Here is a 24,107-nt window from a genome sequence, read left to right on the forward strand (position 1 = left end):
AGTTTATCTTAATATTATTTCATTTAAGTAAAATTGTAGTGGTTTTCTCTACTATACTCCCTTTATTTTTAGTTCAATTAATTGTTGAAATACAATAATTAAAAAATAACTTCCTAAACAAAAATATACTCCGAATTATATTAATTAATATTTATTAAAATACAACTCATTGAATTGGAAGATTAAAGGACACATTGTCATTTCCTAAACATATTAATTAAAAAACAACTTTCTAAACAAAAATACATTAATTTAAATTTATTAACTAAAAAAAACTCTTAGCATATGAAACGACACTATTTCATTTAAATACTACATATACACTAAATGCTAACCACATTTCTCAACCAACCCATTATCTCATTTTTCTTTCAATCTCTCCAAACCCTAAATCTTTAAAACCTAAACTCCAAACTTCCTTCAATAACGTTCTTCATTCAAAAACGAACCATAATTTGCGATGTGGGATGACTAAATTTAAGCCAAAAAAACTCCAGCACAGGATTTGAACACGGGCCGCTACTAAAGCGAGTAACAAATGCACCACTACAACAATTCCATTCAAAAAAGTGTATTACCCCATTTTCACTATGGGCGCCACCATTTATATTACCAAATATAAACACAAAATCTCATTGAAGACGTGCACTATCCGTTACAAGCTGAAGACAGATAGTGCCCATCTCACAATATGCAAGTGGCACTATCCATGGGTGCTCCATTTGTCCCCCACTTGCCCTCCCACTTGCCTTATTGTGAGAGGGCCACTATTCGTCTGCAGCTTGTGACGGATAATGTCCGTTATAAGCAAGACCAACTGAAATATAAATGACCAAAAAAATATTGTCCAATAATCAATACATACATACATATATATAAAGCAAAAACTTTTCGAGCGATATTAGAGAGTCCAACTTTTTTAGAAATCCTAATAAGTGTAGATCTAGCTTTTTCATATTAATAATTTATGAGAAAACTATCCTAATCAAAGTAGATCTAATAATTTATGAGAAAGTAATCCTAATAGAAGTAAATCTAATAATTTATGAGAAAAATAATACTAATAGAAGTGGATCTAATAATTTATCGATTATTTTTTACTAAAATAATAATAGAAAAATAACTTTATAAAGAATATTTACTTTAGAAATATTTATAACGCAAAAAAATCATATAATAAACGTATAAAAGGGTTAAAATTGTGTATTTTATTAACATAGAAAGTAACCTAATCTAACTAAATCTAATAATTTATGAGAAAAATAATACTAATAGAAGTGGATCTAATAATTTATCGATTATTTTTTACTAAAATAATAATAGAAAAATAACTCTATAAAGAATATTTATTTTTGAAATATTTATAACGCAAAAAAAATCTTATAATAAACATATAAAAGTGTTAAAATTGTATATTTTATTAACATACAATTAATCTTTGTGAGAAAAAAATTCCTAATTTCTTACAAATATAAAATATTTTAAAAATTTAAATTGTTCGATTTTAACTACTTAGTGAAACTCGTGCAGTAACCATAATTTTATTTAAAAACTTTTTTGAATATTTAAAAGATTTACAAAAGATTCGAGATGTTAATTATAACAAAACCCGTAATTATCTTACAAAACCTTAGGAAAACTGATTTTATTATTTTTTTAAAATAATTCAGGAAAAAGTAACATGTCATAATAGGAAAAAGAAGTAAAGATTAACATTTACTTAGCACTTGGCAGAGAAAAATTTCTACAATGACAATATTAGAAATAAACAACTTTAACGATGACATAAAATAATAGTTTAACTCTGACTTTCTATAACGTATCAAATGTGTATGATTAGATTACCAATATTATTCACATAAGATTAAAAAAAATTGAGCTACCAATCTACCATTTAAAAATATTAAATAAGTCTCATATCAATTTTGTCAAATGAGCCAAAAAATTAAATACAAATGAACAAAGTCAAGAATTATGATTTTATACGGGACTAATAATCCGAGAACTAGCTAACTATGAATAAATCAGTGTACGATAAATATATAGAAAAATTGTGAGAACTATATATATAATCTACTATTATATCACCAAATTTTTTCTTCAAACTAGTTTCAAATTCATATCAAATCCATAATAGACATTAAAAATGTATTGAACTGCCAAATATACTAAATTATGCCAAATTCATAATCGACTATGTGTTTTTATTCACTTAATTATTTACCGCGATTTGCGTATGGCTCGTTATTAGACTTATTACTTTGTAATGTACTGATTGTATTTTTAAAAGTGCAATAGTTTTTACAGTAGCTTTTCATAGTTTTTTTTTTTGTTGTAAAATTTCTATTTTGGTCCCTGAGGTTCGGGTTAATTCCACTTTAGTGGCCTGAGGTTTGCATAATTCCACTTTGGTGTCCTGATGTTTCGACTACTTCCCACTTTAGTAACCTGAGTTTTGAATAAAATTTCATTTTGGTGACCTAAAACATTTAACGGAGAACATTTAATAGTCAACCTTTATCTTAATTATATTTTCAGTAAAATAATGTGCAAAATTGGATATTAAACTGCATACAAAATAGTATAATCAACATAATATTGCAAAAAAATGCCTTTATGTTCAAAATATTTTTTTAGTACTCCCTCCATTCATCTTTTATCTTCCCATTTCAATAAAATAGTCCTCACATATATTAGAGAAATGGGAAGATAAAAGATGAATGGAGGGAATATAAAATACTAAGAATGTTATGTATAGGTCACTAAAGTGGGAAGTAGTCAAAACCTCAAGGCACCAAAGTGAAATTATGCAAACATCGGGGGACTAAAGTTAAATTAGGCTAAACCTCAGGCAGAAAAGGGGGAAATAGTCCTTTTTTTTTGTTAATGATTAGCTATGAGGAATCACATATGAGTTTAGTTGATTATAAAGTACTCCTTAGTAAAATAAATTAGGTCAAACTCATATATATATTAGTTAAGAAGTGAAACGGTGGTACATATATATTTAGTAATTTGAAGCCATTTCTTAAAATTGGAACTCTTTTCTGAAAATTTGTTCATTTTGTTACTATAAATAAAGAGTAAATAAAAATGTAAGATAATGAGACTTGATTTTGTTAATAGATAACATTTCAAATAAACAAAAATGAGTTATAATTTTAATAGAATTAATCTAAAATTAATCGAGTTTAAGAGTAGTATCCTAATATCCTACTCCCTCTTATCCACACAAAATTCCTGATTTGTTTTTTTGGAGGTCAAACTTTGAATTGTTAATTCACTCAAAAATATATCTCACATCTAAAAAATTAGATTTCGTATTATATATTTCACATGAACTTCATAGGGAACAACCAGTCTTAATGGTAGATAGTCAAAAACAATATTTTATTGTTTAGAGATCTAACAAAAATCCTCCAAACAGGCTACATATATAGTTAAGATACATGTTGTTTTGCCTACCACCATTCAACATTTACAATATCGTATGCGTACAAAATGGAATATTGGTAGATGTTGTAAGTTACTCTAATTTGTGAATCTTATTAAACCAGTCTCAGTTATCACATGTTCATTTTATGGAATTAAACTACATTTTTGGTGAATGACATTTTAAATTAACTAAAATAGGTGGTGCGTGATGAGTCATAATTATATACATATTTATGCCTCCCCTTAATTGCTTTTGATATGATTTCGTGCTAGTTTATATCATTTACATGCCTTTTATGTTAGAATGTCGATACTTCCGCTTTTTGACGTTTAATGCAGGAATGAAGCATTTGAGGAGCAAAGGAATGAAATGGGCATCACGGAGTGGGCATGAAGGGATACACGAAGCATGGCACGAAAACCCATAAGAATGAAGGAAGAGAAGTTAAGAAGAAAACACGAAGAAAAGAGCTTCTTATTAATAGTGCCTACTTTGAAGAGTCATATCTCGAGTTCTACAACTGATTTTCAAGTGATTCCAACTGGAGGTGAAAGCGTATATTCTTAGCTTTCCAACACCGTAAAAATCGCTTCTTTCTGATAAGTAACGAAGAAATGACGGTCGTTTGAAGTTCAGTGCGCGAAGCAGGAACTTGGTTCCTCGATCGAGTACAGTGAGGCTCGATCGAGGAACCAACCTAATCAACTAAAATTTGAAATGTCGAGAGTTGGGGGTTCTTGAAATTTGGTGCCTCGATCGAGTAAGACCAGGCTCGATCGAGGAAGTGGTGACTCGATCGAGTGCACTTAGGCTCGATCGAGGAACCTTCTAGTTTTCTATAATTCCCGCAACTTTCCTTAACTCGGTTATGTATTGCTATAAATACCAAAACTCGTATCCTAGGTTATTTACACTTTATTTTACGTAGGTTTAGTATAGCTACCTTAGAAAACTCTCTTAAATACTTAGTCTAGTTTAATTATTGTTCTTATTTCCGGATCTAGCTATTTACGGTATTGTTCTAATCTTTCAATAATTACTATATCAATTACTTGTTCATCTTTTATGTTCTTAATTATGCTTTCTTATATCGTTATTTTTGTTATTGTTATTACTATGAGTAGCTAAGCCTTTAATATAGGGTGAAAGGGGATCTAGGTTGTTAGAAAAGGGATTATTATGAATTGATTGTTAAAATGCTTTCTATTGTTGTTCAATTATTGTTCTACTTCTAATTACTTGATTACTGATCAGAATTGATTAATTAGTATCGCATAAACTAGGATTATCACCGACGGGGTTAAGACTAGTATAGGCCACGATAATTGAATTAGACCGACTTAATGATAACGATTGCATGTTAACTTAATTCTAAAAAGACATATTAGAATCAACCGATTATATGACTTTCAACAATATAAATTGCTCAATCAATGAATTAAATCCTACCCTTTGATGACTATCTAGTGAAACCGAATCCCTAGACTCTTAAATATTATTTTTTATCATCTTTATTTAATTTGTTGTTAGTTGTTAGAAATCAAACCAATCAAAACCCCATAACTTGTTACCTTTAAGACGGATTTAAATATAAACAAACTAGATAATCACCACCTCCCTGTGGATTCGACTCTGACTTACCGCTAGCTATTTTGTTAGTACTAAGCTAGGATTTATTTTGATTAAGGCAAACGACTGAAAATAACCTTATCAAATTTGGCGCCGTTGCCGGGGAGGCAACAATTTTTCTGTTTGTTTTTGTTTAATTTGTCTTTTGTCTCAGGGAACATCATTTCCTTGAGACCGTTCTAATGTTTTCCATCGAGTTTCTACAGGGTGAAGATGAGAACTTCCATAATTACATGCATAGATGGAATGATTGGATTCATTTCCATAATTACAAGGCCAAAATTCCACGGCTTACTATATGCCTTACCATCATTAAAGGTATGAACAGTCAAACCCAAGCCTATATTGACTCCATAGGTATGGAAGATTTTGGTGGTAAGAATATTGAAGATGACCTTTCTTTCTTTGAATGGCTTGCTATTGAATGCATTAAACCCACTTTTTCATTTCAGCCATGCATGGATGAGGGTGTGGGTGAGACCATAGAAACCGTTTTAAATAAAGAAAAGGATATTGAGGGAAACATAGAGGATGAGACCATATGCTCAGTTGATAACCCCTTCTTTGACGACAATCTAGAACCCTTCTATGACGATTTTACAGACAGTGAGTCACATGAGGAAGACTTGATGGACCCCTTAGATTACCCCTTTTGTGATGAGTCTTGGGATCAGGAGAGTGAGGATACGCGATTCGAAGATCTTGAGGTTAAATGAGACTCATGTGACGATATGCTGACTCTTTCTTTGGATACTTCCCCTTCAGTTGTTGAATTTGATTTTAATTTTGAGTCTCGTGAGGTTCATTTTATTACACCTGTGCGGAATGCATATTTTGATGTTTCTGATGTTGAAGATGATATTGATGAATACTCTGCACAAGGGCCCCCTACTAAGGACCCTTCAAATGCTTTGATATGTTTTGAGACATGTGCAGGTGAAGCTCCCATTTGGAAAGCTGAATTGGATGCTTTAGAGGCTGAAATATATGGAATAGAGCCTATCAACAAGGGGAACACAAAGGTATATGAGTCAGTGAATACTCCTTGCATGGTAGAGGTAATATATTCTTTTGCCACTAATTCTGTCATTAGGAGCGGTAGACCTCCTGACCAAGAGCTAATTGTTAACGATAACTTCATAAGGATTACTGGTGTGGTGAGTGATAAATTACCTCGTATGACTTCTACTTTATGTTTTGATACTCCTTATTATCTTGGTTGGACTACAAATTTGATGCGGTTTTGCTATAATTGTCATCAAAAATTTGATATGCTGAGACGGTCTTTAACATTGATTTTATATGCTCCTGTTATATCTTGGTGCTATTTATGCTTTTGTATAGCACATGCGCAGATTTATGATCGACTATTAAGAGCTTTGAGCTGTTTTGATTGTGGCCAATTGCGGGTAATTGATATCTAAAGAAAGGAAGAGGACGGCAACGGGTGCTTCAATTGAGGGAAATGAGGCTCGATCGAGGAACTTGCATGCTCGATCGAGTGGCATGGGGCTCGATCGAGTCACCACGTTTTTGGGTTTATTTCGTAGCTGACTTGATGTGGAATTGCGCGGTTGATGATTTTTCCCCTATTTTTGCAGCTGGTTTGGGGGAATCATAAGCTCTTACCCGGTATTCTCTTCCCTTGTATCTTCTTTTATTGTATTATCTATTTCTTTTCCATTCCTTTTGTTAGTTGTGTCCTCTAGGTTGCTGGATTTGTGTGTGATTGCTATGCTGTAGGCGTCACAATGAGAACACTGTGACATTTAGGTTTGGGGGAGGAGTCTTTATTTATGTTGTGTGATTTACTTATTGTTGTGTGCATTTATTTATCAAAAATCCATAAAAATTAAAAAAATTTCAAAACACAAAAATATGTTTTTCCTTTGTTTTAGGCCGAGTCTTGGTGAATTTAATAACAATGATGTTAAATTGCATTGTTTTTACATTTGAATCCCATATAGTTGTCCATGTATAATGTTTTGACCCGTTAGCCATGGAAACAAAGCTCATAATTCAAGTCTAAGCCGTATTGACATGCCTTATATTGATTAGATTTGACACAATTATGTTGGTAAACTACTTAAATTCTGAGGTCTATAGAGATTCCTAGGCCAGGAACATCAATAAACTGGTCTGATTATGAATTAGGTTTGAGTGTGGTTTCTCCTTGTGGAATATGTAATATCAAACTGCATAAGTGTGACATTGATTTCTTGATGCTTTTATTGCTTTTATTTGACTAAGTACACGTGGATAGGCGATTCTTATCGTTCAAATAAGCCTTACATTACCTTTTGTTAGCCCGTTTGAACCCTTGTAGCCAATCTTAAATTACATCTTATGAGCTACAATCCAGAATTTGCCTACCTTTTCGGGACAGTCGCAGTTGCTTGCTTATCATGTCTATTTTACTACTATTGGTTTGGATTGGGACTATTATTGTTATTTGTGGGTGTAGTAGAATTATTTAGCAATTGTGTTGTATCCTTGTGTTGGAAAAACAAAAAAAATATGAAGCAAAAGAAAAAGAAAAAAAGAAAAAAGGAGAGAAAAAAAATCGAAAAGAAGAATTGGAAAAAGAGAAAAGAAAAGAAAATTGGTTGCTTCATTTGGTTTTGTCAAGGATCAAAAGGATGGTTGTTAGAGTCCAATGCATAATTGGAGAGTAGTTTGTTATCTCTCATATGTTGTAAAGTTGAGATCATTTCTCTAAGTTGGGTTCGTTTATTATCAAAGATTTGGTTTTGGTTTAGCGCTGCGACTACCGTCTTAGCTCCACATATCCATAACGTGCTTTGGCACAAACCATTTCTATCCCTTTAACCCCTTAGCCACCCTTATTGTCCTTGATACATGTACTTTTGTCTACATATGGTGATTGCATATTAGTTGGGGGAATTTCTATCACATTAGATTGCATGCATGTTTCATAAGTTGAGTGAGTGTTTCTACCTTCACATATTACTCACCCTATATACTTATGAGTGCATGAGTGAAATCCGCGAGAGTCCGATTAATTTGTCTTGTAAGATTGAAAGGTATTTGGCATTTGTCTATAATATGGTGACTTGAGACTGAGCTACGTTTTCTATTTCCCGTACCTTTGAATTTGTTTTATTGGTACACTTTAGTCTTTACTTTGTTATAGATATGGATGGCTTGGGATTTGTATGTGCATTAAACATTAGCTCTGAGTTGTTTATTCGCCATTTGTATGTTTGTCTTTTGTATTGTGTGTTGCTTTGCTTGAGGACAAGCAAAGAGATGGTTTGGGGGAGTTTGATGAGTCATAATTATATACATATTTATGCCTCCCCTTAATTTCTTTTGATATGATTTCGTGCTAGTTTATATCATTTACATGCTTTATATGTTAGAATGTCGATACTTCCGCTTTTTGACGTTTAATGCGGGAATGATGCATTTGAGGAGCAAAGGAATGAAATGGGCATCGCAGAGTGGGCATGAAGGGATACACGAAGCATGGCACGAAAATCCATAAGAATGAAGGAAGAAAACAAGAAGAAAACACGAAGAAAAGAGCTTCTTATTAATAGTGCCTACTTTGAAGAGCCATATCTCAAGTTCTACAACTGATTTTCAAGTGATTCTAACTGGAGGTGAAAGCGTATCTTCTTAACTTTCCAACGCCGCAAAAATCACTTGTTTCTGACAAGTAACGAAGAAATGGCGGCCGTTTGAAGTTCAGTGCGCGAAGTAGGAATTTGGTTCCTCGATCGAGTACAGTGAGGCTCGATCGAGGAACCAACCTAATCAACTAAAATTTGCAATGTCGAGAGTTGGGGGTTCTTGAAATTTGGTGCCTCGATCGAGTAAGGCCAGGCTTGATCGAGGAAGTGGTGACTCGATCGAGTGCACTTAGGCTCGATCGAGGAACCTTCCAGTTTTCTATAATTCCCGCAACTTTCCTTAAGTCGGTTATGTATTGCTATAAATACCAAAGCTCGTATCCTAGGTTATTTACACTTTATTTTACGTAGGTTTAGTATAGATACCTTAGAAAACTCTCTTAAATACTTAGTTTAGTTTAATTATTGTTCTTATTTCCGGATCTAGCTATTTACGGTATTGTTCTAATCTTTCAATAATTACTATATCAATTACTTGTTCATCTTTTATATTCTTAATTATGCTTTCTTATATCGTTATTTTTGTTATTGTTATTAGTATGAGTAGCTAAGCCTTTAATCTAGGGTGAAAGGGGATCTAGGTTGTTAGAAAAGGGATTATTATGAATTGATTGTTAAAATGCTTTCTATTGTTGTTCAATTATTGTTCTACTTCTAATTACTTGATTACTGATCAGAATTGATTAGTTAGTATAAACTAGGATTATCACCGACAGGGTTAAGACTAGGATAGGCCACGATAATTGAATTAGACCGACTTAATGATAGCGATTGCATGTTAAGTTAGATCTAAAAAGACATATTAGAATCAACTGATCATATGACTTTCAACAATATAAATTGCTCAATCAATGAATTAAATCCTACCCTTTGATGACTATCTAGTGAAACCGAATCCCTAGACTCTTAAATATTATTTTTTATCATCTTTATTTAATTTGCTGTTAGTTGTTAGAAATCAAACCAATCAAAACCCCATAACTTGTTACCTTTAAGACAGATTTAAATATAAACAAACTAGATAATCACCGCCTCCCTGTGGATTCGACCCTGACTTACCGCTAACTATTTTGTTAGTACTAAGCTAGGATTTATTTTGATTAAGACAAACAACTGAAAATAACCTTATCAGTGCGTACAACAATAAAAATAGATAATTACATAATACAACTGTGACTTCGGATGCTATACAACTGATATAATTAATACAAAAAAAAAGTAGCTTTTATGTTAAAGGGACTGATGATCTATCAACAATCAACTAAATCAACCCAAAAGTTTTCTGTTTTCCGGTTTTCAACATAGTTGGACTTTTTTTTTATCAACTTAGTTGACTTCTACTACCAAACCATGACAATGTAAACCAACGTATGAATTCTTATAACATTCAACATGCATATTGTTAAAGTTCGATGATCCTAATGGGAGTCTCATGCATTCTATGTAATAAAATCACATATATTTTTGTACTATTGTTTAGAGACTATATTTATTGGAATTCAGTATGGATTTGATTTTACGAGAAATATATAAAGAGCAAAACACTCTTTTAATTGTAGATAGTCAAGGTAAACTTATGCTGTAGAAGATCTAACATTTTCTCTAAACATACTAAATATAGATAATTATGATACCTGTTGCTTTATGTAACATCATTTAGTTTTACGTAGTTGTTATAGGTTAAAATAATTTGCAAAACTCATAAAGGTCCGTCTCAGTTATTAAGGGCGGTTCATTTGGTGAGCTGCACTATGTTTATGGAGATAACTATTGTATTTAATTAAAACCAGTGATACCTATAACAATAATGGAAAAATTAATTACATACTCTTACCATGTTGCTTGATGTTTCACAACGGAAATGATAACTACTAAATGACAAAACTTTTATGCTAAAAGCACTAATAGTTCATTGATGATTAACTACACCAACCACTAACTTTTGTTTATCAATGATTTAAACATAATTGAACTTATTTTATCAACTATAGAATATATTTATACAGAAGATCCTAATAAGAGCCACGTGCATCGCACGGGCTTTTCAACTAGTAAGTAGGATTTTATAAGTGAAAAATATTAACTGAATATGTAAAATATTAATCATGCTACACTTAACGAAAAATAAATTAAATTTAAAATTTTAATCAGTGTGTAAAAATAAAAACAGAATTTTAAAAAATAAATATTGATGTCATCGCAAAAAAAAAAAAAATTATAAACAAAAATTAATCATAACACAACATAAGAATAAACTACAAAATTTAAGATAAAATAAATTTAATTACAAAATAACCGCAAATTAACAAAATTACCGTAATCATAAAAAAAAAGTACAAAGAAAAATACGGATAAGGGGTAATAAATATCGTATAAGCAAAGTACACATATACGATATACGAAATGTATACACTGAAATTTAAATACACACAATAATACTTAAATACTGAAAATAATAATGTATTATTAATAGATTAGAGTTAAATAAAAAATTAGTTGAAAAGTAATATTAATTAATAAGGTAGGCGGTCAATACTGAGAACATTGATTAAAGAGCAATTAATGAAGGAATCTTAGGAATTAATGACTAAAATAAGATTCTTCAAGTTTGATAAATTACGCGTATTAATTGGTGGTGTATGAGAGCCTCGGATGTTGATCCCACTAACCAACCAACCGGTGGTTAGATCTCACTCACATCCTCGATCTCAGACCACGCACATTCCACATTCTACACTGCACATACTTCACCTTCTCAATTCCATGCATCAATGCGTAAATGCATAATTATATATTTATATTCGTTTGAATATTATATTCAATCCTAATATTCCCTTTACTACTACCACGACTTTGTTGCATTCCATTTTCTTCCTCACCTTCTCTCTCTAAACCCATCCATCTTTCTCTCTCTAAGTCAACTTTACTCCTTTTGTTTCATTGCCAAGGTATGATTTTGCTCTTATTATGCTTCTCTGCTGCTCTTTTTTGCTTAAATTGCTTTGATCTGGTTCAATTCTGTGTTTATTTGTTTAAAAACCGTCTCGACTAAAAGTTTAAGCTGATGTTTGACTAGATAAATTGTTTACGTCGTAGTATGTTCATATTATAATTGATCTATAGTCTGGAATGCTTATTTGTGAGTTTTATTATTGTGGTGATTATATTAAATCTATTTGGTTGAATTCTGGCCTGAATTCATGATCTGCAGCTTAAATTATCAGCAAAATAATAATGCTAGAATTTTATTTTTATTTTTGAGAGAAATGCTAGAATTTTGTTTGACTGGCCTACTCTTAGCTCCTTATTTGATGCTGTTTTTAGTGTACAATTTGATGTGGAATATGCTTATATTCTTTCCGTCCCAGTCATTTGCTTACATTTTATGTTCTTTTCGAAGGGTATTAATGATTAAGACGGAGGGAGTATGATTGTAATCAAATTCACAAAATTGATGGTGTTAGTTGGAATCTATAATGTTTGGAAATGTGTAGGATAATTAGGATAGAGATTTTGTATTGCATTCTCTGATCTCTATATATAAAATTCGGATCGATGAAAGAAAATCCAGGATGTGCTTAGATTGTGACAACTGACAAGTGAAGTTTATGATTGTGATTAATGAATTTTTTCGTAGTATCCGAGAGTAGATCTGAAGATCTTAAAACCTGTTTTTGTCTGTTTTCATGGATTTGAATGTTGTAGACACAGAGAAAGTTAATAGTTTAATATTTTAGTCTGATTTACCTCAGGTGAGGAGTGAAAATGGTGAAGATCTGTTGTATAGGAGCTGGTTATGTAGGGGGCCCCACTATGGCGGTCATAGCACTCAAATGCCCATCAGTCGAAGTGGTAGTTGTTGATATCTCTGTGCCGCGGATCAATGCTTGGAATAGCGACCAGCTCCCAATCTATGAGCCTGGCTTGGACGACGTCGTCAAACAATGTCGTGGCAAGAACCTGTTTTTCAGCACTGAGGTTCACAAACATGTAGCTGAGGCTGACATTGTTTTCGTCTCAGTCAACACTCCTACAAAGACTCAAGGTCTTGGCGCCGGGAAAGCCGCTGATCTCACCTACTGGGAGAGTGCAGCCCGCATGATTGCTGACGTGTCAAAGTCCGACAAAATTGTCGTTGAGAAGTCAACGGTTCCTGTCAAAACAGCTGAAGCAATAGAAAAGATTTTGACCCACAACACCAAAGGAATCAATTACCAGATTCTATCAAACCCTGAGTTTCTTGCTGAGGGAACTGCCATTGATGACCTGTTCAAGCCTGACAGAGTCCTAATTGGTGGCCGAGAAACCCCTGAAGGTCAGAAGGCAATCCAAGCATTGAAGGCCATTTATGCTCAATGGGTTCCTGAGGATCGGATTTTAACCACCAATCTCTGGTCTGCTGAGCTGTCTAAGCTTGCTGCCAACGCCTTCTTGGCACAGAGGATTTCGTCGGTCAATGCCATGTCAGCACTCTGTGAGGCTACTGGAGCTGATGTTGCCCAAGTCTCATATGCTGTTGGTAAAGACACTAGAATTGGGGCCAAATTTTTGAATGCTAGTGTCGGGTTTGGTGGATCCTGCTTCCAGAAAGACATTCTCAATCTGGTTTACATCTGTGAGTGTAACGGCCTTCCTGAGGTGGCTGAATACTGGAAACAGGTCATCAAGATCAATGATTACCAGAAAACTCGCTTTGTTAACCGGGTTGTTGCTTACATGTTCAACTCTGTTTCAAACAAGAAGATTGCTGTGCTTGGATTTGCATTCAAGAAAGACACTGGTGACACTAGGGAAACACCGGCTATTGACGTCTGCAAGGGATTGCTTGAAGACAAAGCAAGGTTGAGCATCTACGATCCTCAAGTGACCGAGGACCAAATCCAGCGTGACTTGATCATGAAGAAGTTTGACTGGGACCACCCAATCCACCTGCAGCCATTGAGCCCCACCACGGTGAAACAAGTGAGCGTTGTTTGGGATGCCTATGAAGCAACAAAAGATGCTCATGCCCTTTGCATTTTGACTGAGTGGGATGAATTCAAGAAACTCGACTACAAGAGGGTCTTTGACAACATGCAGAAGCCTGCCTTCGTGTTTGATGGGAGGAACGTTGTGAATGCTGATGAGCTTAGAGAAATTGGATTCATCGTTTACTCGATAGGCAAGCCACTAGACCCATGGCTCAAGGACATGCCCGCCGTGGCTTAGTAGATGGATCCCAACTGCGCTCCTACAAGTTCTTCTCGGTTTGGCTAGGAGATTTTTTTTTAAAAAGCTCATCCCTACCATATTACAAGTTCATTGATCAGGAAAATGAGTACACCATGGAAGACTTGGTTGTGTCACTATAGTTTGCCTTCATTTGTATGTTGAAGGGTACATTTTATTTTTCTGGTGATCATTTTATTGTTGTTTCTTCTGTTTCAACTGCTTCTTGATTTTTTTTTTTTGAATTGCGAAAAATACTATGGGTTTATTTTTGCCACTTTTCCTTGAATGCATGGCCATTTAGTTTTGACGGAGTATTTTTTAAGGGAATGATGATTTAGTCTTCCCGGAATCAAGGGTATTCTCGTTGTTTTCTGTTTAATTATCGATTAAAAAACGTAAAACATGAAAAGTACTTGAAAAACATAAATTGAACATTAATATATTAGAATTTAGTTGTAAATAAGGCAAGTAGTCTCTGAACAAACAAATCTCTGAAGGATATAAATCAGTATCTTTTTTTTTTTTTTTTTTTTTTTTTTTTTTTTTTTTTTTTTTTTTTGAGGAAAACACCCATAAAGGTATTAAATTAATAACGAAATATCAAAAAGTACAGCATTGTTCGCAATCGGAGGTAAAACATCTCCCCAATCCACCCTCCCAACTACTCTAGGCGTAATATGCGCTAAAGAGTGTGCCTCACAATTGTTAACACGACTCGTATGAGACCATAAAACCGACTGAAAATCATTACAAATAATCAAAATATCATCTATAATCTGCGAGAACATGCTTCTTCCCTTCCGCTTCTCCTGTAGAGCGTCAACGAGCTGTGAGCAATCACTCTCCACCATCACGTTACAGTCACCTCTACTTCTAGCTTCTTGCAACCCGTCCAAATCGACTACGACTTTCCGCCACTATCGGTTCCCGACACTGTCCTAGTAATAAAGCCCCCCCCCCCCCCATAACACCCTTCCTCTCCCATCCCTACACACCATCCCCGTAGTAACTCCCTCCCAATCTTTAACCCCCGCGTCAACATTCACCTTCACATACCCATCTGGAGCCGCCTCCCAACCCTTCTCTCGGCCATCTCCCCCATTTTTATTCTTCGTGCACCTCCCCCTGCCACCGTACTCCTCAACCCCCTCACACTCATGCATAACATCACACACCCTCCGAATAATCGTCTCCGGGTTGACATCCACCCCCTCAAAGATCACCTTGTTCCGATGCTCCCAAAGCGCCCAACACCCTAGCATGAATTTCCAATACTCCCCGGCCCCAATCTCCCTCCATCTCTCCTCCACCCAACCCCGGGTACTACTCCCTCCAAACGTTTCCTCACTCGTCAAACCCAACTCCTCCCATACCCAATTTGCTACCCCACAATCCCGAAACAGATGAATACTTGACTCAACAGACAAATTACATAAGGGACAAGAAGAAGACTCACCTCCAATTCGAGCAACTATGTTTGCTTTCGTTGCCAATGCTTCATTACAGAGTTGCCAGAAGAAGAGTTTTACGCGCGGCGAGACCGGAACTTTCCAAAGTTTATTCCATAACCATCTCTCCATTACCCTATTAGACTGCTCGGCCAACTCCATATCCTCCCCAGCTAGCATCTTATAAGCCGATTTAACAGTATAAACACCATCCCGCTCCCAGCCCCAAACCACGAGTCACTCGGACTATTCGGGCTCAAACGAATGTTTGTAATTCGCTCACGCTCAAAGGGTAAGAAAAATTGATTAATTTTCTCCGCATCCCACACATTATTGTTCACAATAAAATCCGCCACCACCATTCCCTCCCTCCCAGTAGGACACTATATGGGTAAAAATACCCTCTCATTTTCATCATGACGTGGCAACTCGCAATTGGATAAAATAAAGGCACACGGATCAAAAACAAGGCAGCAGGGTGCTAGACGCAAGGAAGAACAAGGGGGGATGAACCTGGACATTCAAGTGATACAAAGGCCACGTTTGAATTAAATAACAAACATCCAGCAGGAACGTTGAAATGGTCAGTAGGAACATTGCGGTGATCAGCAAGAGCTTTGACAAAGTCTGCAACCACTTCCTATTTCATAGGGAATGGAGCATATGGTTGAGCATATGTAGGGAGCATGTGCAACCACTCCAAGAAAGGCTATAAAAGAGCAACAAACATCAGATTCAAGGGCATCCCTCATTTACTCCACTCGAAGAATTATCATTCACCACCTGCAACAATTAATATCATTAACACACTTAGAAATTTATACATCGTTCGTGCCATTTGTATTTAGTCATTTGGAGATCACAGCTGTTCATCCTGATCGTTCCATCTAGGTTCACCCTCGGATACTATTACTATTAGTGGATCATTGGTGGGATACCATTCCTCCCGCGGTTTTTCCCACATTTTGGGTTTCCAGCGTCACCATTTTGCTTGTGTTGTTTGTCTCTCTTTCTTTTTCGTTTGTCTTTCTTTCGCATGAGTTGTTTAGTTTCGTTCTCGCTATGTTCTTACGACTAATCTAGTTCAGTCCTTAATATCGTATTTTAATTAGAATAGCCGCATTAACTCACAAATTTTTAGTCGGTAAAATCTTACCAAAACAGTTTGGCGCCCACCATGGGACATTGTGGTTAAATCTTGGTTAAAATACCTCTTCTCGAAATATTCTAACATCTCTATAGTTGATCATGTCAGGATCCAATCAGAACGTATCAGATCCGATGAGTACATTAGTGCAAACTCCAGTAGTAGGGGCGGCGCCAGCAAGCTCTGGTGTTCCAACAACGGCGGTCCCTACCACCAGAGTGACTGCAGGCCAGGCTCAGCCCCAAGTATCAGCAAAGCCTCCTTACTCCCGCAAAATCACAGATCTGGGACCAGGGAAGGCTGACAAATCACCAGTTGTTAATCCTGTGCCAAAGCCTAATAAGGATGGGAGTCCGCAGTGCCCAGCATCACCAGGACACCTGATAGGAGCCCGTCTCCCAGGAGCATCACGACCGGATCCGGTACAGCAGTTGCTCCAAGGGATGACATCCTTACAGCAGGCGGTGATAGGGTTACAAATGGACAACCAGACCTTGCAGGAGAAGATAGATGCAGTGTCACCCCTGAAAACGCCCCAGCAGATGACAAGGTCAACACTCGACCAGGGGAATGCCAGGGAGTACTCAGGGAGGCTAATGCCGCAAAATCTAGTAACCAGGCTCGATATGGATATGCTGCCACCAGGGGTAACCACACCACCCGAGCAAGTGTATCTAGTAGGAACGGTGGCCACCCAGGGTACGATCCAACCACCAGGAGTCCCACCACTACCAAGGATGCCGCAAACGTACCCCATGGTACTCAATCCTGTAGGATTAAGAGCGCTGACTCCCGGTCCCATATCAATAACCGGCAGTACGCCAGTGGTACCAGGGAGTAATCCAGGGGAACAGTCAGGAAGAAATGCATATCCCGGAATGTTCTCCTATATGCCACATACTCCAGACAGCCAGTTCAGGCCTATTGTGAACTCAACACCATTACCTGGAAGCTACATGGTCCCTCTTTACATGCCAGGAGGAACACCAAATCCATATGGGATCTACTCAGCACCCCACAACCAGGGTATGGGGGTAGGAAGCTATGTAGAACAACAGTTGCAGGATATCAGGTCCCTACTCAGCAAGGTTTTAGGGTTACCACGTCCCATGGAGGTAGCAACCCCGGAGTGCTATGCAGATTCCCCTTTGTGGACAGCATTGCCCTTGTTAGCATGCCAAAGGGGTTCATTACACCAACGATGACGTTGTATGATAGAACAGAGAATCCGCTGGAGCACATCAACCAGTACAAGCAGAAAATGATGGTGGTTGCAGCAACAGGGCCTGAAAATGAGGCATGTATGTGTAAAGGATTCGGTTCCACCTTGTCAGGAGCCGCACTCCAGTGGTTCGTTAACCTTCCCAACAAATCTATTTCCAGCTTCGCAGGGTTGGTGAACGTTTTCAATCAGCAGTTCGCAAGCAGTCGCAAGCCAGAAAAATTATCCAGTGATCTATACCGGATCGTCCAGAGGTTCGAGGAGTCCACCAGGGATTATCTCGCCAGATTCAATTTGGAAAAAATATCTATCCCTTGGTGCGACCCTACAACAGCAGTCAACGCCTTCAGAAGGGGACTGCATCGCGACTCTGATTTGTACAAGGATCTCACCAAGCATCCATGTGCCACCTTTGAGGAAGTTAAGCAAATGGCAGAGGCTACTTATCGCCTAGAGGAGGATGAGGATAGAAGGGACCTGTATGGAACAGAGTCGTCCAGCAGAAAAATCACAATAGAGAAAAAGAATGAAAGAGCCAAACCCTACAGCAAGAACACAGTGAACAAAGTCTCAGGAGAAACAGAGAGCACCGAGGCTCCACCTAAGCTCAGCGAGTATGGGTTCACCACTGGACTTGCTGGGGTATTGAAGGCAATCAGGGAGCTGGGGCAGAGGGCCAGGTGGCCCAAGAAGCCTACTCCCAGGGAGAACGACAAAAGAGATGCCAGCAAGAGGTGTGAATACCACAACGATATTGGCCATAATATAGAAGATTGTGTAGTACTACGAAAGGAAGTAAAGCACCTCTACAGTGTTGGATGCTTGGATCACCTGCTCCCCAAGGGGGCGAAATGTGGAAAGGTCAATACTGCTGACCAGGTGATGTGACCATAATTAGAGCATATTTAGTCCCCGAATTAGCTTTGTTCCCATGATTTTTAGTGCATATTTGGGTCATTTATTGTCTTTAGTCCTTTGTTTTGCATATTCCTTGAGGTTTTGTTTCCTTGGTAGGAAAGGAGTGCAAACCTTGCATTTTCATGGCAAAATAGAGCTAAATTGATTGAATTCAATGACCAAGCATCAAAGAGAAGACAAGATTAGAAGGCCTTTGTACATACTATAGTAGATGGGCAATGATGAGAAAAGATCCTTGCATCCCCGAGGAAATCCTCAAGGATTTTATGAAGAAAAAGGAAGAAAAGAAGAAAGAAAGTAGCTGTAAGACAATCCGAGCAGATTGTCTACAATCCGCCCGTCCAAGAGGTGAAATCCGAGCGTCTTCCCCAGCTGGACGCCCGTCCAGAACCACCACAATCCGCCCGTCTTCCCTTGAATCTGCTCGTCCAACAAGTCCATATCCGCCCGTCCCGTGCCCTGGACGCTCGGATTGTGTGTCAGCCATTTCGTCTTCTACACATTTCATGAAGGATGCGCATATTTTTCTAAGACCGGCAAAAAGGAGACCGGAGTCTCCCTTGAGACCGGCAATTCCTCAAGGACTTAATCGTCATTTAAGCCCTTAGTAAACCCTAATTTATGTAACTAATCCCCACTATAAATACCCCATTAGGCTAATTAGAAGATCATGTTCTTCTTAGCAATCTCTAGTGTAGTTTATATCAATCAAATCTCTCTTTAATCTTGTAACCAACATTTAATCAAGTTTTAATACAAATTTCATTCCCTTAATCTCTTTTAGTTCATCTTTCATTTTGGGTAATTGAAGATTATTTGGGTTATTATTGGGAGATTGACAACCTTTCAATCAATTATCAAGTACTTCTATTATTCTTTGCTTTATTATTGGAATCATTAGTAGGTATAATTCTCTTAATCCCTTTTTAATTATTGTTAATTATCTTCATTTATTCATCATGTTTTACTTTGTTGGTGTGATTGACAACCTTTCTAGCATATTCAACATGATAATGAGTGAATAGTTCCTTAGCTAGGGTTAATGGGTAATTAGGGAAAACCAACATGTTGGATGATTCATGCTTAAATTAATATGTTTTCATAGTTTATTTGCTTGCTTGTTGTGATCTCAACTTATGCACATGTTATGTTTGATGAAATGCGAGCCTATGAATCCTTGCATTTTTTACCCATCACCTATCTTTTCAATGAGACTTGTAAGACATAAACCAACTCGAGTCTCATTAGACCATGCATATAGTTGAGTAGGGAAGATTAAGTCGACTTGTAAGTGTTGTACAATCTAATCGATTCGGCTCCGGGACCCAAACATTCCTAGGATTGTAAGATATAAACCAACTCGATCCATCACAACAATAATTTCTTGCTTATAATTTGAGAATATGTTTGTATGATCAATTCCCATGAATCCCCTATGACCCCATGACACCCTAGTGCCTTTTATCAATTGTTTACACCCCTTTTTAATCATCTTGCTTGTTTACTTTTATTGCTATTTAGTTTAGTGATCTTCTACTTCAAAACCCAAATTGTGACACCCTTAGACACCACTAGTTGTAATTGAAAATCTCATCTCAATTCCCGTCCCTTGGGATCCGACCTTTACTTGCCTCTTTACTAATTCTAGAGTTGTCGGTAGAGTTATAAATTTTGTTTTGGTCTAGGTGCTTCTAACGACAAGTACCGAAAACTAAACCTCCAAGTGAGTCCGACACCAGGCCCAACCATCCCCACCTCCACCTTACTCAAAGGTCGTGAACATCATCACAGGGGGTTCGGAGATATGTGGTCTCACTTATTCAGCAGCAAAGCGCCATGCAACCGAGACTAAAGGAGATAAACCAGAGTTCTCCCTCGGGGCGTGACAGGATCTACCAGCAATCTCGTTCAACGAGGCAGACATACCTGATGAGGCAGAACACCACCATGACGCCTTGATCATTACCCTTTCTATAGGGAACTACCTTGTTAAAAAGATATTGGTAGATACAGGAAGCTCTGTGAATCTGATAATGCTGGAAACCTTGAAGAACATGGGGTTCAGCGAGAAAGACCTGGTGCAGAAGGCAGTACCCTTGGTAGGCTTCAGCGGAGAAACTAAACAATCCTTTGGAGAAATAGTGATACCTACCTTTGCAGGAGGTATGAACAAACAGGTACGGTACTTGGTCATTGATGGTCCGTCAACTTACAACGTGATACTTGGCAGGCCTTGGATCCATGAAATGAAAGCGGTACCATCAACGTACCATCAGAGCCTGAAGTTCCCTACACCCGGGGGCCCGGGAGGTACAGGAGATACGGGGAGATCAAAATGTCGCTCAGGATTGCTACAAGAACGCTCTGAAACCCACTGCAGCTAGATCTGCATAGCAATTACAGAAACTGTGCGTCTAGAGGGAGTTTATCGCACCTCCCCAGGAGGAACTCGACGAAGTAGTCCTGGACCCACAGTTTCCAGCAAGAACAGTGCTGGTGGGAGCTGATTGTGAAGGTAACATCCGTGAGCAGATAATTGAATTTCTACGTACTAACATGGATTGTTTCGCCTGGTCCCATAGCAACATGATTGGCATAGATCCAAGTGTAATTACACACCGGTTAAATGCGGACCTGACTTTCCTCCTCCAGAAAAAGGCGGAAATTCGCTCCTGAAAGGAACGAGGTGATAAACTAGGAGGTAGACAACCTCCTGGCAGCAGACAATATCAGGGAAGTTAACTACCCAGAATGGCTTTCGAATGTTGTGGTTGTACCCAAGAAGAACAACAAGTGGAGAGTATGTGTTGATTTCACAGATCTTAACAAAGCTTGCACAAAAGACCCGTTCCTTCTACCGCACATTGATTCCATGGTAGACGCTACAGCAGGGCATGAGCTACTTACCTTCCTTGATGCCTGGAGTGGGTATAACCAGATAAAAATGGACCCTAAGGACCAGGAGAAAACAGCCTTCAGATCTGACAGAGGCTTGTACTGCTACAATGTGATGCCCTTTGGTCTCAAGAATGCTGGTTCCACCTATCAGCGCCTGGTGAACAGAATGTTCAAGGAGGAGATAAGGAGAACAATAGAAGTCTACATTGACGATATGGTAGTCAAATCCGAGAAGGCAGAACAACACATGTCCCACCTGGAGAGTACCTTCTCGATCCTCAGAAAATACCATATGGAGATGAACCACCTGAAATGCACTTTTAGAGTCTCCTCTGGGAAATTCCTAGGGTACTTGGTGACGCAAAGAGGGATAGAGGCCAGCACGGAGCAAATCAAAGCAGTACTTCAGTTAGAATCTCCTTAGAAGCCAAAGGACGTACAGAGGCTCACAGGTCGGGTAGTAGCCCTAAATCGGTTCATATCAAGGTCCTCAGATAGATGTCGATTGTTCTATGACATCCTGAGGAAGAGCCAGAAGTTTGAGTGGACGCAGGAGCATGAAAAGGCGTTTAGGGAGCTCAAGCAGTACCTGAGCACCCCTCCTCTTCTCTCCAAGCCAGAACAGGGAGAAGCGCTGTACTTGTATCTATCAGTGACAGAGGCGGCTGTAAGCGCAGTACTAGTATGAGAGCACGAAGGTATGCAGAAACCAGTATACTATATAAGCAAGTCTATGTTACCTGTAGAGACCAGGTAAAAATCTCTAGAAAAACTCGCTTTAGCACTTGTTACTGCTTCATACAAATTGCGTCCCTATTTTGAGTCACATACAATTTTAGTCGTGACCAACTACCCCCTGAGAACCATAATGAGGAAACCCGAACTGCCAGGGAGAATGGTTAAGTGGTCTGTCCACCTGAGTGGGTACGACCTGAAATTTGAACCCTGAACAACCATAAAGTCCCAAGCCCTAGCTGACTTTGTGTCAGACTTTAGTCCCACCCTTCAAGAACAAGCCGACAGTGAAATCTTGACCCTAGGTGAGGCTAAAGGGGAGCAGGTATGGGAGTTACATGTTGATGGGGCATCCAATACGAAGGGAGCAGGGGTAGGGCTGGTCCTGAAATCACCTCAGGGGAACAGATAATACAGGCAATACGGTGTGAGTTCAAAGCAACAAATAACGAGGCTGAATACGAGGCCCTGATCTTAGGACTCCAATTAGCCTTGGAATTGCAAATCAACCGCATCGAGGTGTATAGTGACTCCCAACTAATTGTAAACCATGTGAATAACGTATAAACGGCCAGGGATCCTAAAATGATAGCCTACCTGGAAGTGGCGAAGGAGCTCAAACTCCGCTTTGCCTTCTTCCACATCCAGCAGATACCAAGGGATCAGAATGTTGAAGCAGATGCTCTTGCCACCCTGGGAGCAGCCTTCACTCTAGGGGCAGTGGGTACTATACCATTCATACACGTCATGAAACCTGCCATACGTCAGAATGAACAGCAGAACGCCAGTAAGGCTGCAACCACCTAGTGGACATACGAAGCAGGGATACTGTGTACCGCCACACCCCAGGAATAGATTGATGATTGGCATAAGCCTTACATTAGTTGGCTACGTGATGAGGTCTTACCACCTGACAGAAAGTCCTTGGCAGGACCCTACCTGAGGTGCTTGAGCATACATGAGGCACAGACAGTAATGTGTGATATCCATAGTGGTGATTATGGAAATCACACAAGGGGTAGGAGCCTGTCCAACAAGACACTAAGGCAGGGTTACTTCTGGCCTACCATGAGGACGGACGCCATATATTACGTCAAGAAATGCGAAGAATGACAAAGGCACGCTCCTGTCATATCCTGGAGAAGCATGTGATATCTTTCATCAAGAGGAACATAGTCTGCAGATATGGCATCCCTTCAGAAATCATATGTGACAACGGGTCACAATTCATATCCAACAGAATGGAAGACTACTGTGCCAGGTGGAACATCAAGCTGTTTAAGTCCACTCCTAGGAATCTGCAGTCCAACGGTAAGGCAGAATCCAACAACAAGATAGTCATGAACAACCTGAAAAGAAGGCTGGAGGAAATAGGAGCCAACTGGGCAGATGAACTCCCCTTCGTGTTATGGTCTGATAGAACTACCACCAAAGTGGCAACAGGTCAAACACCATTCAGTCTGGTATATGGTGTAGGTTAATATCCGTATACTACCCTTTAATTGCAGGACTATAACGTAAAATTTACATGCAATTTATAGTCATAAAACGATAAACACAATGAAATGATTAATGTATAGAAATAACCTCGGGTCCTTTAAATTGCGGCGTAAAGAACAGAAATCAAAGCAGATTTCCTCCTAATCGTTACACCCAAGACTTTGTCCGAGATATGCCCTTGTGCTAGAACGGTGTTCTCCGATTGCCTTGCAATATAGGGAGAACTGATGTGAGTTTTGTCGAGATGAGAGATCTCAGGTTTTTCAGAGGAGAATGCTCTTCAAAACCCTAGTTTTTCTGCAAATGA

At 38.0% G+C, this 24,107-nt stretch overlaps 2 protein-coding genes across 3 annotated transcripts; both read left to right on the forward strand.

The window, feature by feature from the left end:
• The first annotated feature begins 11,418 nt into the window (after positions 1-11,418).
• Positions 11,419-14,239, forward strand: LOC141633384 (UDP-glucose 6-dehydrogenase 3). 2 transcript variants are annotated; one of them, XM_074445865.1, is made up of 2 exons: positions 11,419-11,669; positions 12,474-14,239. In XM_074445865.1, the coding sequence occupies exon 2, from the start codon at positions 12,487-12,489 to the stop codon at positions 13,927-13,929; it is 1,443 nt and encodes a 480-aa protein (XP_074301966.1). In that variant the 5' UTR covers positions 11,419-11,669; positions 12,474-12,486; the 3' UTR covers positions 13,930-14,239. The 2 variants fall into 2 exon arrangements, with proteins under 2 accessions (XP_074301966.1, XP_074301968.1); XM_074445867.1 differs by having other exon boundaries at positions 11,420-11,669; positions 12,459-14,239.
• Positions 14,240-17,728: 3,489 nt separating this feature from the next.
• Positions 17,729-21,051, forward strand: LOC141632795 (uncharacterized). Its single transcript, XM_074445307.1, has 2 exons — positions 17,729-18,628; positions 20,557-21,051. The coding sequence occupies exons 1-2, from the start codon at positions 17,729-17,731 to the stop codon at positions 21,049-21,051; spliced, it is 1,395 nt and encodes a 464-aa protein (XP_074301408.1).
• The last annotated feature ends 3,056 nt before the right edge of the window (positions 21,052-24,107 follow it).

This window comes from Silene latifolia, chromosome Y, assembly GCF_048544455.1.
Source record: "Silene latifolia isolate original U9 population chromosome Y, ASM4854445v1, whole genome shotgun sequence".
Taxonomy (NCBI): Eukaryota; Viridiplantae; Streptophyta; class Magnoliopsida; order Caryophyllales; family Caryophyllaceae; genus Silene; species Silene latifolia.